General features: G+C 45.0%; 1 protein-coding gene across 2 annotated transcripts in view; it reads right to left on the bottom strand.

Moving 5' to 3' along the window:
• The window catches only part of LOC135520264 (semaphorin-6D-like), a 162,866-nt gene that overhangs the window by 18,700 nt on the left and 130,144 nt on the right, over positions 1–14,022 (bottom strand). For both annotated transcript variants that reach the window (XM_064945677.1, XM_064945678.1), the window contains 10 exons: positions 13,029–13,119; positions 12,642–12,764; positions 12,294–12,382; positions 7,664–7,881; positions 7,214–7,345; positions 6,864–7,019; positions 5,833–6,006; positions 5,363–5,500; positions 3,135–3,212; positions 360–418 (listed from right to left, as the gene is read on the bottom strand). In XM_064945677.1, the coding sequence (XP_064801749.1) occupies positions 360–418; positions 3,135–3,212; positions 5,363–5,500; positions 5,833–6,006; positions 6,864–7,019; positions 7,214–7,345; positions 7,664–7,881; positions 12,294–12,382; positions 12,642–12,764; positions 13,029–13,119 (1,258 nt within the window). The remainder of the gene's footprint in view (positions 1–359; positions 419–3,134; positions 3,213–5,362; positions 5,501–5,832; positions 6,007–6,863; positions 7,020–7,213; positions 7,346–7,663; positions 7,882–12,293; positions 12,383–12,641; positions 12,765–13,028; positions 13,120–14,022) is intronic.

Here is a 14,022-nt window from a genome sequence, read left to right as displayed (position 1 = left end):
GACATATTGACAGAACAGTACACTGTGTAAGTCTGAGTAGTGGTTAAACACTCAAACTGTGCTTAGTTAAATGTATAATTGACTGCTTGTTTAACGTGCCCATCTGCAAGGGAAAATTGAGACCAAATTCCCACTAGGGTACTCTCTTCAGCTAGGAAATGACAGGCTACTTATACTTGTATTGAGTTGCTGATTAATTTCATTGTAATATCATGCCCCAGGTATGGCAATCACTTTTTCTGTATCATTTTGGACAATTAAACGCACTTGATAAGCTTCGCTTGTTATGAAAGAGCTTTTATAATGGCTCTGTGCCAGTAGTGGAGAGCCATTAAGAACAGATGATTGGTCCACCTTACCGTGGCAGCTATCTGGGTAGTGAGGGTAGCCGTTCTCCACATCCTGCTCAAATCCGCCCCTGAGGAAAAACAAAACAGAAGAGGACAAAACGGCCTGTCAGCGTGTATGTGTCATTCCTCTTTCACCATTTTAAACACAACCTCCGCTTTCATTAATTGGGTACATTGTCAAGCTTTCCAAAATGGTTCTGTTGATGACAAAGACTTAAATAAATTGTGCTGCAAAAGAAATCCATTTAATTGGTTTTGTCTCTGCAAGGTCAGGCTGACTGTTTTGCTAATTCACCTGAGTCCAAATTCAAATGGATGTGTCGTGCTATCATCTAGCTAGAATAATGTTTCACCACCAGTTGCATCCATGATGATTCTCTAGTTCTCCACTTTTTCTCTTATACAGCAAAATAAACACTGCATTTTTGTAAGGCATTTAGTACCTCTAGTATGTATTTACATTTGGTTGAGCTCCAGTGCATTGGACATCTTTCTTCTATGAATCAAAGGCTTGTGCACATTCAGAAATCATACATTCCCCCTGGTGAGTAATGTGACTGCGTTGATGCACAATGGAGTGAGTGGCCCCTTAGTCAAGCAGAACATAACATCAATGACACTGAATCTTCTACAATGCAGTATTGACTGAGCAGGCAATCAAAGAAAATAACAGATATAAATACTCATGAACATTCACACATATGAAAACACACACACACACACATCTACACACAGACTTTCCAGACGCGGCCAAAAACAAATTACATCTAAATGAAATGCAGGCCTAGATGAGTGAATACAGACCCAGTGAGCAAATCAAGAGTGAAAAAATAAAACATGGAATTCAGAGGGGAGAAATAATAAACTCAGAGAAATAATAACTTCACTTATCTTTCTATGCTCAGCAGTTGGCCCACTGACAGCCAATAGCATTAGTTGTATTACCACAGCAGAGTGGGTTTGTTTCTGAGTGAATAGGTCGGCCTGGGGGATTCTGCGTGATTGTGTGTCCGTGTGTGTGGACCACAACTAGTTACCAGTATTACCATATGTCTCCATTCCCTTTCTGTCTGTTTTATTCATGCATTTCTTTCTTCTGAGAGTGTGAGAGAAAGAGCCATGGAGAGAGACCTAGACTGGCCTTTTTGGCACGCCATGTCCCCAGGCGTTGACAGTGATGGGATAAAGACAGGAAACCATGGAAACGGTTCACCTCTGGCTCACCCCCCCCCAAAAAAAAGCGTCCGGAAGAATTTATGCCACCTCTGGAGTGAAGAGTAAGGAAGGAGAGAGAAGGGGGGGGATGTGTCCCCTGTTGCTCTCCGGTCCAGCCCCATTACAGCCTTTATGAGCTGTTGCATCTGTTCTGGAGGCATGGCCATGCTCGGGTTCTGACTATTTCACACCATATCAACTCTCTCCCGCTCTCTCTGACGTGGACAGAGCAGGCACAGCGTAATAGCTCTACTGACTGCATGTATAATATTTGCCAATCTCTTCGGTTCCACTCCATTGGCTTGCTGCATGGCACTGTCCCGCTGGTTAAAAACGTGATAAATCAAGCCTCAGTCCAATTCTGATTACCTGCCCAGCACGTACACACCGCCGCACACACACATACACACTTTTGGAATCTTCCATTAACCTCTGGCTGTGAAGCTATGGCAAATGAAACCCATGGGTGGCCAATCACAGGATATGCAATAAGTCAATCCCCAGCAGAATAATCCATTTGAAGCAGTCCATATGACCATTAGGATAGTGGCAGCTGCCTTTACTGTGATGCCTGTCCACTCATCCACACTAAGTTTACAGCCCATGTTTGCAGAGGTGAATACCTACAGCAGGTGATTTAAAGCCATACTGAAAATCAGACGAACAGCGACAGCCCAGTCCCTGAGTGTCAGGAGGCAACATAGGAGGTGAAATAGTGTTTTCTACTGCATCTCCTCCTCTACCTCTCTCCTTCCCTCCCTCACTTCCTCCCTCCCTCCGTTCGGAAGACAGTGAGGTACACACAACATGATTGAAATCCAGCCAGCTGAGCATTACTTTCGATTCCATGCTACAGTGCAGAAAGAGAAAGACAGTGGGTCAGGAGGGAGTCTCAGACAGAGGAATTGATTGGCTTTTTGTTTGCACACACACACCCTGCTTGGCGCTGACACTGAGCCAGTCGATAGCTCTAAGTGTCAAATGGCCTCCTTCAAGTTCATCAGAATGGATCAGTAAATTACTTTGAGGTCATTTTGATCGACGCCTTTCAGTCCCACCCCAGAGTGACGCATGACCCCTCCAAGCGGGTATTTGGGGTTTAATTTCCGAGTGATTGCAGACGTGATGTATGTCCGCCACTTAGAAATAAACAAGATGGATCCTCGTCCTATATGTGAAATGGAGCCGACAGACCAATGTTTTTACTGTATTTTAGAGGCCATATTCATCACGTTGACAATCTGGGCAAGTCAAACTCCAGATTATGTATCGATTATTGAAAGCTTACAAGGAAGTGGTATGCAGAGTACTATGAAGCTACTGCTACTTCATTCATTTACTGTATGTTTCATGCAAGGTCATGTCTATAGCCATTTGATGTTGATAAATTGTCAGTAAAATGTAATTTTTCTGATCGAAGACTCAACAGTAATATTTGACACATAATACTCAACAAAACCAGGACCAAGGAGTAGGGGCTAGGGATGGGTTTGGTACTTGGCCTCTAAACCTAATCTCTTATGATTGGCTGCGTGGTGGGGTGGTGCTTATGCAGCGTCTGTGACTTACCTGAATCCGGGCACCACCGTAGCACAGCTCCCCGTCCTCTGCCACACGCAGTAAGGGTCCCTCGAGGACAGACAGCTCCTGCGAGACAGACAGACAGTCAGAGTTCGGTGAGTGAACACTATCAAAAAGTAATAGAGACCAAATACATATTTTAATGAAGACTCTTTGGTGAGGCATGACCTGAAGTGATATGTGATATCTATTCACCTATCAACACCCCCATACTCTGGAGTGTCTCATTAACATCACAGGCCACAGTCACACCAGACGAAGTTAAACAGATCAGGCCAGGGTGTCATTTTACCTCACAGAAAAAACCTGCCATTTCATTTTTTCAACTGCAGAGTGAGCCTAGCTTGTAACTCTCCTATCTAGGAGCTCAGAAAGAGGCAGAGATGAATATGAGAGATGGTCAATGTAGTGTGACTGGCTGTTGATCTGAGGCTGCAGACAGCAGTGTTTGGTGAGAGCCCCTGGGTGTCTGGAGCCCCCTGGGTGTCTGGAGCCCCCTGGGTGTCTGGAGCCCCCTGGGTGTCTGGAGCCCCCTGGGTGTCTGGAGCCCCCTGGGTGTCTGGTAGCCAGAGGCCGTCTTGGACAAGGACACAGTGACACAGCCCAACTAACAGGCCAGTATGTAGAAGAGATGTAGGGAGCCAGAGAGGGGGACTGAGAGTTAGGTCAGTCATGCTCAACATGGTTTACAATTCAGAGGGCTGTGTAGAATGGGAGGGTGGAGGGGTCCCCAGCAGACCAGCATTGACAACATGTCAGAGTTAAAGGTAATGACCCCTATCTCTAGGGGTGACTTGAAGCATTCCTGACGGCTCCTTTTCTCTGTGCCTGTCAGGACATGATGAAGACACAGGTGTTCCTCTCACCTATGGGACCACTAGAGCTGTGTATATATCTATAGCTCTGTATGGAACCATTCATTAGAAACTGTCTGTCTGGAAGAAAGTCCACCATGTCTAGTCTCTCCTCTCTCTGTGGTGTAAATTCATGGTGTCTCCTCCCTACCTGTGGCTTGTCAGTTTTGCTGATTTTCTGTTCTTTATTGAGAATATCACCCCTGGTCTGTGGGGTTACAGCTGACCTATTCTGGGGGTTCTCATTAATCCAGCACTGTGATGCAAAACAGATGCAAATGTGACAACTTTTTGTAACTTTTGTGCTTAAATAACTAAAAAGGGGGAAATCAAAATGTTATGAACATTGTGTGGGTCAGAGGGTTGAGAATGTCACAACTTTTGATATCTCTCTTTGCCATCTTTTTCACTAAATCTCTTTTCTCTATATATTTAATTCAACGTGTTTCTGCTGTCTGAACCATATCCATTGCTGAAACCTAATAGAAACAGCAGCTGCAGCGAGAGCGAGAGATAGAGAAATGGTTTTGCTTTGTGCAAGATAGAGGCTACAGTTAGGTGGAGAGATAGACCAAACCAACCAAACCTAATTTGGAGGCAGACAAATGGAGAGTGTGGAGAGGAGGATATGGGCCTGAAACCTGACCCCTGCAAAGCATCATGGGGCTTAAGGGGCCCCTAATCCCTGGTTGATGTGCACTGGGCTGTTTCAGAGGGATCCAGCAATGGAGGGGCTTTAAGCCCTCTAAAGTGAGCAAGCCCTATCCTTCTCCTCGTCGTGTTGAAACCCTGGCCGTGGGTTGGCCTGCCGCCAATCAGCTGGTTCCAATTTGTGCGTAAATGCTGTTGAGCACTTCTCTAAGGCACACAACGAGGGTTTAACATGCTATGGGGGATACGCATCCCCGTTCAAATTTAATACAAATGTTTTTCTTGGGGGGTTGGGTAGAGGCTGGGGGAACATTCCTCCACAACCCCAAAATAGGACACAAGATTGTCGAGTACACTAGATCAGACAAAAACATCCCTAACAAAACAAATCACCTCCAGTAGTTGCTCTGACTGCAAGGAAGCCCTTTTCACTGCCCTCATAACAACATCAGCTTCTAAACTCTTGGTGATTCATATTTTGAATATAGGTCTGTTGCATACAGCATATTTACAATTTGGCATAAACGATACCACCCTGCTGCTGATTGATTGTAAGTCACACATGTGTAACTTCACATCACCATAGTAGCACTGGGGGAAGGAAGCCTCTGTAGCAGCAAACACATGAAAAACTGAATTCCACTGCATTATATTAACACACACTTGGCAACTGTTAACAGTGCAGTACTAGCTCTATATAATATCACTCACTCCTTGCAGGAGCCATAGTCGTTGCAGCGGCTCAGAGGTACTCGGATCACACAGCTGGAGAAGGCCACAAACAGGGCGTGATGTTCCCTGTCCAGCTCCAATCCCAGAACCCGTCTGTCCTCACCGCGGATGTTACATCTAGGAAAGGGGAAACAACAAACACGACTCTTATTTCTGCTGATGGATGGTGACAACAGCAGCATCCTGGGAGACTATGCAAACGAGAGAGGAGTTGAAAAGCTGTTCAGGACACGTACTAACAGCCCCACAACACATATCTCCATCTTATTATAGTGGAATCGGCTTGAAAGCATCACATACAATAATCATCCTCTTACAGTGGTCAAACAAAGAGGGACTTTTGTTTGTTGCTGAACCAATACAAGTGAATGCTGAGAGGAGTGCACTGTATTATAAAACAAATAGTTTGTATCATATATCTGAAAGAGAATGGAGAAAGGGAGGCTGACTTGGTGGGGTTGTAGACATCGATGTCCTCCAGTAGCTGTGTGCTGAAGGAGGCGTTGAGCTGGGTGCTGGCCAGGATCTTTAGTACCCTGCCGTCCTCGCTCCCCAGGAACAGCACCGTGTGGTTCTTATAGGGCCCAGCTGACGTATCCACTGCTAGCTGGGTCAACTTGAACCTGGGTGGACACAACAACAGGGTTGTGGTTCAGGGTTAACATGATGATACCTCCAAAGAGACAAAGCATCTGCAATTAAAGATGTGAATTCTTGTCGGAGTGTGTCCATGCACTGCAACCTGACACCACTGTGTAAGATTATGCAGGACACTATTGTACGTAAAAAAAACATTCTACAGCTGCTCTCAACTTTCCTTCAGTCCCACACAAGTTGACGACATGTTTACTCAGAACGTCACACTGACTGGCACTACGCTAGTTAAATGACTCAACAAAGTGATGCATTCATCTTTGAAGTTCCGTTGTTCAACTCGTCTCGGGAGAGTTCTGAAGCAGATGTGACGTTAGGAGGCAGAATTGAGACAGACAGCGTGCCCTCCCTCCGCTGTGTGAAGACGCCTGGTTGTCTGTCAGACTGGCTCGGCTTCACCATGTAAGTCACGGCAGGGGATCGAGCTAGGGGGCTGTCTGACAGCCCTCTGACACCCACTCTACATTCAGCACCACTACATGTCTGGGCTTCTAATGAGCCACTGGAGCTATTTCCTGTGTTAGTCTGGTAGACCACAGCCGGATGTTGTTTTTAATTGATGCGCTTTTCAGCTTTTCACAGACCCCCTTCTGGTTGGATCTATAATTTGGGGAGGCCCTATCCTGCTTGTGTCGATCTTTGATGTGGTGTTTTGGAAGACCCCATCCTGACTGCGTCTAACTTTAATATTTAAAAGGGCTTTTCATGTTGATACAAGGGACCAACTGTTATCTATTTCACCAAGGAGATCGATTAAATAGTTTTCTACCCATCAATTTTCCCTTTTATCTTTTCATCCCTCCATCCACCCTGCTGCTGTAGCTACCTGCTGGTTGTGCGTGTGAAGTAGGGCCGGTGGTTGACGGAGGGAACCGCCTCGTCCATCAGGGGGTGGTTCTTGATGAAGGTCAGGGTGTCGTCGGGGAAGGTCGTGGACGACTTGTAGGCAGCGGCAGAGCCGTCGCCGGAACAGCAGCCTGGTCTGTGAGACCGAGAGGAGAAGAAGAAGCTTGTCAGTGGAGTTTCAAAGTCAGTGGGCTAGATTTACTAAGCATTCACGCCGAGGGAATATGATATTGTAGATGCAAACTTTTGTTGACAGTGTTTACACTGGAATAAAGTAAATATGTCTGGACGGAGGCTGTCAAAGCTCCAACTCACATGTATTGGTCTTACCTGGGTTTGGGTACCTGCTCCTCAGGCACGGGTGTCCAGGCTGACTCACTGTTCCTCTGCTCCTTGAACTTCCCATTGAAGGCCTTCTCAATGTCATCCATGTAGAATGCACATACTGCTGAGCCTGTGATACTGATGAGGAAAACAACAGAGACATTTGTCATGGGAAAGGCCCATATTAACCCAGGTTATAATGGATTGTATAGCTATAAAAGCATTCAAGACTGCTGCACAGGGTTGTAAAGGACATTAAACAACAATCTTATAAAATAGGCTTTTAAAAATATACAATATCAAGGGGTATGATATTGCAAATGTGAACATTATCTTTTTTTCTTTATATTTTCTAGAAGAAGAGGTACAGTAAAACCTCATTATACTCATTGTATGAGTATGTACTGTATATCTGTATGGCCGTCTGTAATGTTGCTGCCTGGTACTGTGATTGACCTGTTGGCCTGTGTAGTGAAGACCCCCAGCACGGCTGGTCTGAGATTGATCTGCAGCACGTTGGTCAGCGACTGCAGAACGTCAAAGTAGAAGAAGGAATCGCCCGGCACCGAGCAGTTGAGCCGTGCTTTGAGGAACGATGTCCAGTAACGCTCTAGAACCCTGGGAGAACCTCCGTTGTCATTCTTACATACACGAGCCACTCTGGAGAACACAACCTGAGGGGGAAAGAGAGAATGGAGAAAGGTTAGATTTGATAGGATTTTTCAACAAATGTTCATTCCTTTTGTGTTCATTGAGTAACATAACACAGTGACATGACATTACTCTGTTTCACATGACATTACATTGCAGCCTATTCAATACAACATTGTTCATATGGTACAGTGAACAACTGGAAGTTTTGTCTTCTCAACACCCCCAGACAGCTGAGGTTCTCCCAGGGTTCTTTAGTGTTACTGGACGTCATTGCTCAAAATAAAATTGATTGGACATGATTTGGAAAGGCAAACACCTGTCTAGAAAAGGTCCACAGTTGACAGTGGATGTCAGAGCAAAAACCAAGCCATGAGGTCGAAGGAATTGTCCGTAGGCAGGATTGTGTCTAGGCATAGATCTGGTGACGGGTACCAAAACCTTTCTGCAGTATTGAAGGTCAAGAAGACAGTGAGCAATCGGGGAGAAGGGCCTTGGTCAGGGAGGTGACCAAGAACCCGATGGTCACTCTGACAGAGCTCCAGACTTCCTCTGTAGAAATCTCTGTAGCACTCCATCAATCAGGCCTTTCTGGTAGAGTGGCCAGACGGAAGCAACTCCTTAGTAAAAGGCATATGACAGCCCGCTTAGAGCTTTCTAAAGGGCACCTAAATGACTCTCAGACCATGAGTAACAAGATTCTCTGGTCTGACGAAACCAAGATTGAACTCCTTGGCCTGAATGCCAAGCGTCACGTCTGGAGGAAACCCGGCACCACTCATCACCTGGCCAATACCATCTCTACGGTGAAGCATGGTGGAGGCAGCATCATGCTGTGGAGATGTTCTTCAGCGGCAGAGACTGGGAGACTAGTCAGGATCGAGAGAAAGATGAACGGAGCAAAGTACATCTCTGGAGAGACCTGAAAATAGCTGTGCAGCGATGCTCCCCATCCAACCTGACAGAGCTTGAGAGGATCTGCAGAGAAGAATGGGAGAAACTCCCCAAATACAGGTGTGACCAGCTTGTAGCATCATACCCAAGAAGAGTCAAGGCTGTAATCACTGCTAAAAGGTGCTTCAACAAAGGGTCTGAATATTTATGCAAATAAGGTATTTCATTTTTATTGTATTTTTTGTACATGATCAAAAATATCAAAAAACCTGTTTTTGCTTCGTCATTATGGCGTATTGTGTGTAGATTTTTTTTACTGGTACAGGGTGATCTTCAGATGGGTCTTGAGGCTTGTCGGCGTCCTGGAGCAAAACAACGAACATGTACGTATTTGTGAGAAACTCACCTTTCCACAGAGCGGTCATATTAGTGTGTAAACGAAACTGTTCGGACGTTACAGACAGAAGTTGGCAGGTCGGCAAAACAGAGAACACTATTGTGTTCGTGAGAGTTTTGTGAGAAGATTGATTGGTCTGACAAACACCACTCGAGCTCTGCCACCTTTCACCGCAGATGTGAAAGTGTGACATCAGCGGATGCGGTGGATTGAGACGCATCCAATGCAAAACAACATACAGTGGGGAGAACTAGTATTTGATACACTGCCGATTTTGCAGGTTTTCCTACTTACAAAGCATGTAGAGGTCTGTCATTTTTATCATCGGTACACTTCAACTGTGAGAGACGGAATCTAAAACAAAAATCCAGAAAATCACATTGTATGATTTTTAAGTAATCAATTTGCATTTTATTGCATGACATAAGTATTTGATTACCTACCAACCAGTAAGAATTCCATCTCTCACAGACCTGTTAGTTTTTCTTTAAGAAGCCCTCCTGTTCTCCACTCATTACCTGTATTAACTGCACCCGTTTGAACTCGTTACCTGTATAAAAGACACCTTTCCACACACTCAATCAAACAGACTCCAACCTCTCCACAATTGCCAAGACCAGAGAGCTGTGAAAGGACATCAGGGATAAAATCGAGGACCTGCACAAGGCTGGGATGGGCTACAGGACAATAGGCAAGCTGCTTGGTGGAGAAGGCAACAACTGTTGGCGTGCGCAATTATTAGAAAATGGAAGAAGTTCAATATGACGGTCAATCACCCTCGGTCTGGGGCTCCATGCAAGATCTCACCTAGAGGGGCATCAATGATCATGAGGAAGGTGAGGGATCAGCCCAGAACTACACGGCAGGACCTGGTCAATGACCTGAAGAGAGCTGGGACCACAGTCTCAAAGAAAACCATTAGTAACACACTAAGCCGTCATGGATTAAAATCTTGCAGCGCACGCAAGGTCCCCCTGCTCAAGCCAGCGCATGTTCAGGCCCGTCTGAAGTTTGCCAATGACAATCTGGATGATCCAGAGGATGAATGAGAGAAAGTCATGTGGTCTGATGAGACAAAAATAGAGCTTTTGGTCTAAACTCCACTCGCTATGTTTGGAGGAAGGAGGATGAGTACAACCCCAAGAACACCATCCTAACCGTGAAGCATGGAGGTGGAAACATCATTCTTTGGGGATGCTTTTCTGCAAAGGGGACATGACGACTGCACCGTATTGAGGGGAGGATGGATGGGGCCATGTATTGCGAGATCTTGGCCAACAACCTCCTTCCCTCAGTAAGAGCATTGAAGATGGGTCGTGGCTGGGTCTTCCAGCATGACAACGACCCGAAACACACAGCCAGGGCAACTAAGGAGTGGCTCCGTAAGAAGCATCTCAAGGTCCTGGAGTGGCCTAGCCAGTCTCCAGACCTGAACCCAATAGAAAATCTTTGGAGGGAGCTGAAAGTCCGTATTCCCAGCGACAGCCCCGAAACCTGAAGGATCTGGAGAAGGTCTGTATGGAGGAGTGGGCCAAAATCCCTGCTGCAGAGTGTGCAAACCTTGGTCAAGAACTACAGGAAACATATGATCTCTGTAATTGCAAACAAAGGTTTCTGGACCAAATATTAACCTGTTGAAACTCTAGGGGCGCAATTTCGATGAAAAACGTTCCCGTTTTAAACAAGATATTTTGTCACAAAAAGATGCTCGACTATGCATATAATTGGTAGCTTTGGAAAGAAAACACTCTGACGTTTCCAGAACTGCAAAGATATTTTCTGTGCGTGCCCTAGAACGTGAGCTTCAGGCAAAACCAAGATGAGACGGCATCCAGGAAATGAGCAGGATTTTTGAGGCTCTGTTTTCCATTGTCTCCTTATATGGCTGTGAATGCGAGAGGAGTAAGTCTGCCCTTTCTGTCGTTTCCCCAAGGTGTCTGCAGCATTGTGACGTATTTGTAGGCATATCATTGGAAGATTGACCATAAGAGACCACATTTACCAGGTGTCCGCCCGGTGTCCTGCGCCGAAATTGGTGCGCAAAAGTCAGCTGCAAGTATTTTTCCACAGAATTCAGAGAAGAATGCAGGCTTCCACGAACGATATATCAATGAAGAGATATGTGAAAAAACACTGAGGATTGATTCCAAACAACGTTTGCCATGTTTCGGTCGATATTATGGAGTTAATTCGGAAAAAGTTTGATGTTGTAGGTGACTGAATTTTCGTTTCGTTTCGGTAGCCAAATGTGATGTACAAAACGGAGCGATTTCTCCTATACACAGACGCTTTCAGGAAAAACTGCACATTTGGAATGTAACTGAGAGTCTCCTCATTGAAAACATCCGAAGCTCTTCAAAGGTAAATTATTTTATTTATTTGGTTATCTGGTTTTTGTGAAAATGTTGCGTGCTAAATGCTACTCAAAATGCTAAGCTAGCTTAGCATACTCTTACACAAATGAGTCAATTGCTATGGTTCAAAAGCATATTTTGGAAATCTGAGATGACAGTGTTGTTAAGAAAAGGCTAAGCTTGAGAGCAGGCGCATTATTTTCATTTTATTTGCGATTTTCAGAAATTGTTAACGTTGCGTTATGCTAATGAGCCTGAGGCTTTAGTCACGATCCCGGATGGGGAGTTTCAAGAGGTTAAGTTCTGCTTTTCTGATGTATCAAATACTTATGTCATGCAATAAAATGCAAATTAATTACTTAAAAATCATACAACGTGATTTTCTGGAATTTTGTTTTAGATTCCGTCTCTCACAGTTGAAGTGTACCTAGAACAAAAATTACAGACCTCTACTTGCTTTGTAAGTAGGAAAACCTGCAAAATCGGCAGTGTATCAAATACTTGTTCTCCCCACTGTATCCCTATAGCTTAAACTGACTGATTTTGATGGGGATTTTTTTTAATGATAATTAGATTTTCATGGGGTCGCGGAAATTGAATCTAGGGGGTAAAGGGTCTTGCTCAAGGGGCCAACAGTAGGGGAATGTCTTGAGGATGAGAACCCAGCAGCCCTCTAGTTGCCAGATCAATTCTACCCTTTTTTTTCAGCGCCCGTCGAACCGGCCACAGGTCATTAGCCACTGGGCTACCTACCACCCCCTTCTGTAGTATTGAACTACAACTCTCTTACCTTGCCAAGTGTGGTGTACTCCACAGCAATCTCACTGAAGAAGAAGTACACGTAGTTCCCGTACTCAATGGCATGGAGGAAATGAGGCTCTGAGGAGACAAAGGGAGAAATATGAAACAGTAGCACTGACTGTCTTACAAGGTATTCACAACAGTTAAGCATTAGGCAGTCAGTGTTTTGGTAGGAAGCATCACTCATGTGGGTGCCACACTTTGATTTAGAATTAAATACTGCTCTAATATGTAATGTACTGCATACAAATAGATAATGATATTTGAGGAAGATTTTGAGTAAGGTTCTAAAGGTAAATTCACAAGTTGAGACCTAAGGCCAAGGCCAGGGGCTCACCTCGTAGCCATTTGGAGTCGTACTTCACGGTACGAAGCACCGGGCTGCTCTCTCCGAGACTACGGTAAATTACTGCATCACTCGCCAGGAAGTCTGTCATGGTGGCCGAGTAGAAATCACCACCTGAGAGGAACAAAATCACTAATTTAAGAAAGGTTTGCTTTTTTCAAATGAACACAATTGCAATGAAGACTAGAAACCCATGCCTCCCAATGTGTATTTTTACTTCATGGCTACACTTGATGTAGATGCTGTGCTGCTCTCAATGACACTGTGTGAACTATGTCTAAATGTCACTGGCAAATTGGCAAGATTGAGGGCAAGTTTACTGATCAAGTTGCTGCCCCCAGCTGACATGTCTCTCTGTCTCTGTCCAGAGCAACTCACCAGCAAAGAGGCCGACGTTGGATTGGCGCGACTCAAAGGGACAGCGGGCCTGACCCACCACTTCCTCACCATCCTGTTCCAGTGTGGACATCTGGGAGAGAGAGGGACGAAAGAGAAGAGGGTTCTTCATAAAACTATTTATAGGAGTGTAACTAAAAAAAATAACTCCAAGGAGCTTATATTGAAAAACCTCAACTAAAATAACTAGGTCAGTGTTTGCAGTTGTTAAGTTTACTGTTTTCCCCTTACTGAAAAATCGATTTCAGTCCAAACTTGAGTATTGTTCTGTTTTATATCAGGTTAGCTTTACTGCTAACTGCCAAGTTATAAAGTCGACCCCTTAAAGTCATGGACAGAATGAGCCTCTAGTCAATCCTGATGAATAAATAGGAACACGTGTCATAAAGATACCTTTTATTTAGTACATTTTACACGGCATTGTAACAACAGTAAAGTCAAAAGGTCAGGAGTGACACTCCTGTCAGCCTGCTCTATGGCTGCTACTCTGGCAGCACTGTGAGGAGACAGTATCTCCTAACCACAGATCTTTAGCAGCTATTCCTGCCCCACCGTTAACAAGGTCGTAAACCTCGGCTCAGACAATATGTGTGAATCCCGCTGTGGTAGTGGGCGGTGGGGGGGCTGCAGAATGCGACCAGGAAGAGAGGTCATTCTCGGCAGCTCCAGCACACTCCAGCAAACAGCTACCTTCACAAACACACACAGTGACAGCTGTCAACATCTGTGTTTATATTTAATGCTGTGTTCCCTATGGGTACACTCTCTAAGTGAGAAATCCACCAATGTTACTTTGGCTGTTACATCTCTGATCTGTCTGCTAAACCATGGTTCTGGGGCTTCAGTACTACAGTACAGTGTGATTTAGACTAGAGGATACAGGTTTTCACTTCCTGGTCTAGCTACCACCTGATCACACAACCCCTGTCTTTGATCCAGCTGGCTCATTGGGCAGAGTGTTTTGTGGCGATCAATT

The sequence above is a fragment of the Oncorhynchus masou genome, chromosome 29, assembly GCF_036934945.1.
Source record: "Oncorhynchus masou masou isolate Uvic2021 chromosome 29, UVic_Omas_1.1, whole genome shotgun sequence".
In the NCBI taxonomy this organism is placed as follows: Eukaryota; Metazoa; Chordata; class Actinopteri; order Salmoniformes; family Salmonidae; genus Oncorhynchus; species Oncorhynchus masou.
Note: the sequence above shows the minus strand (reverse complement) of the source record. Positions and strands in the feature narration are given on the sequence as shown.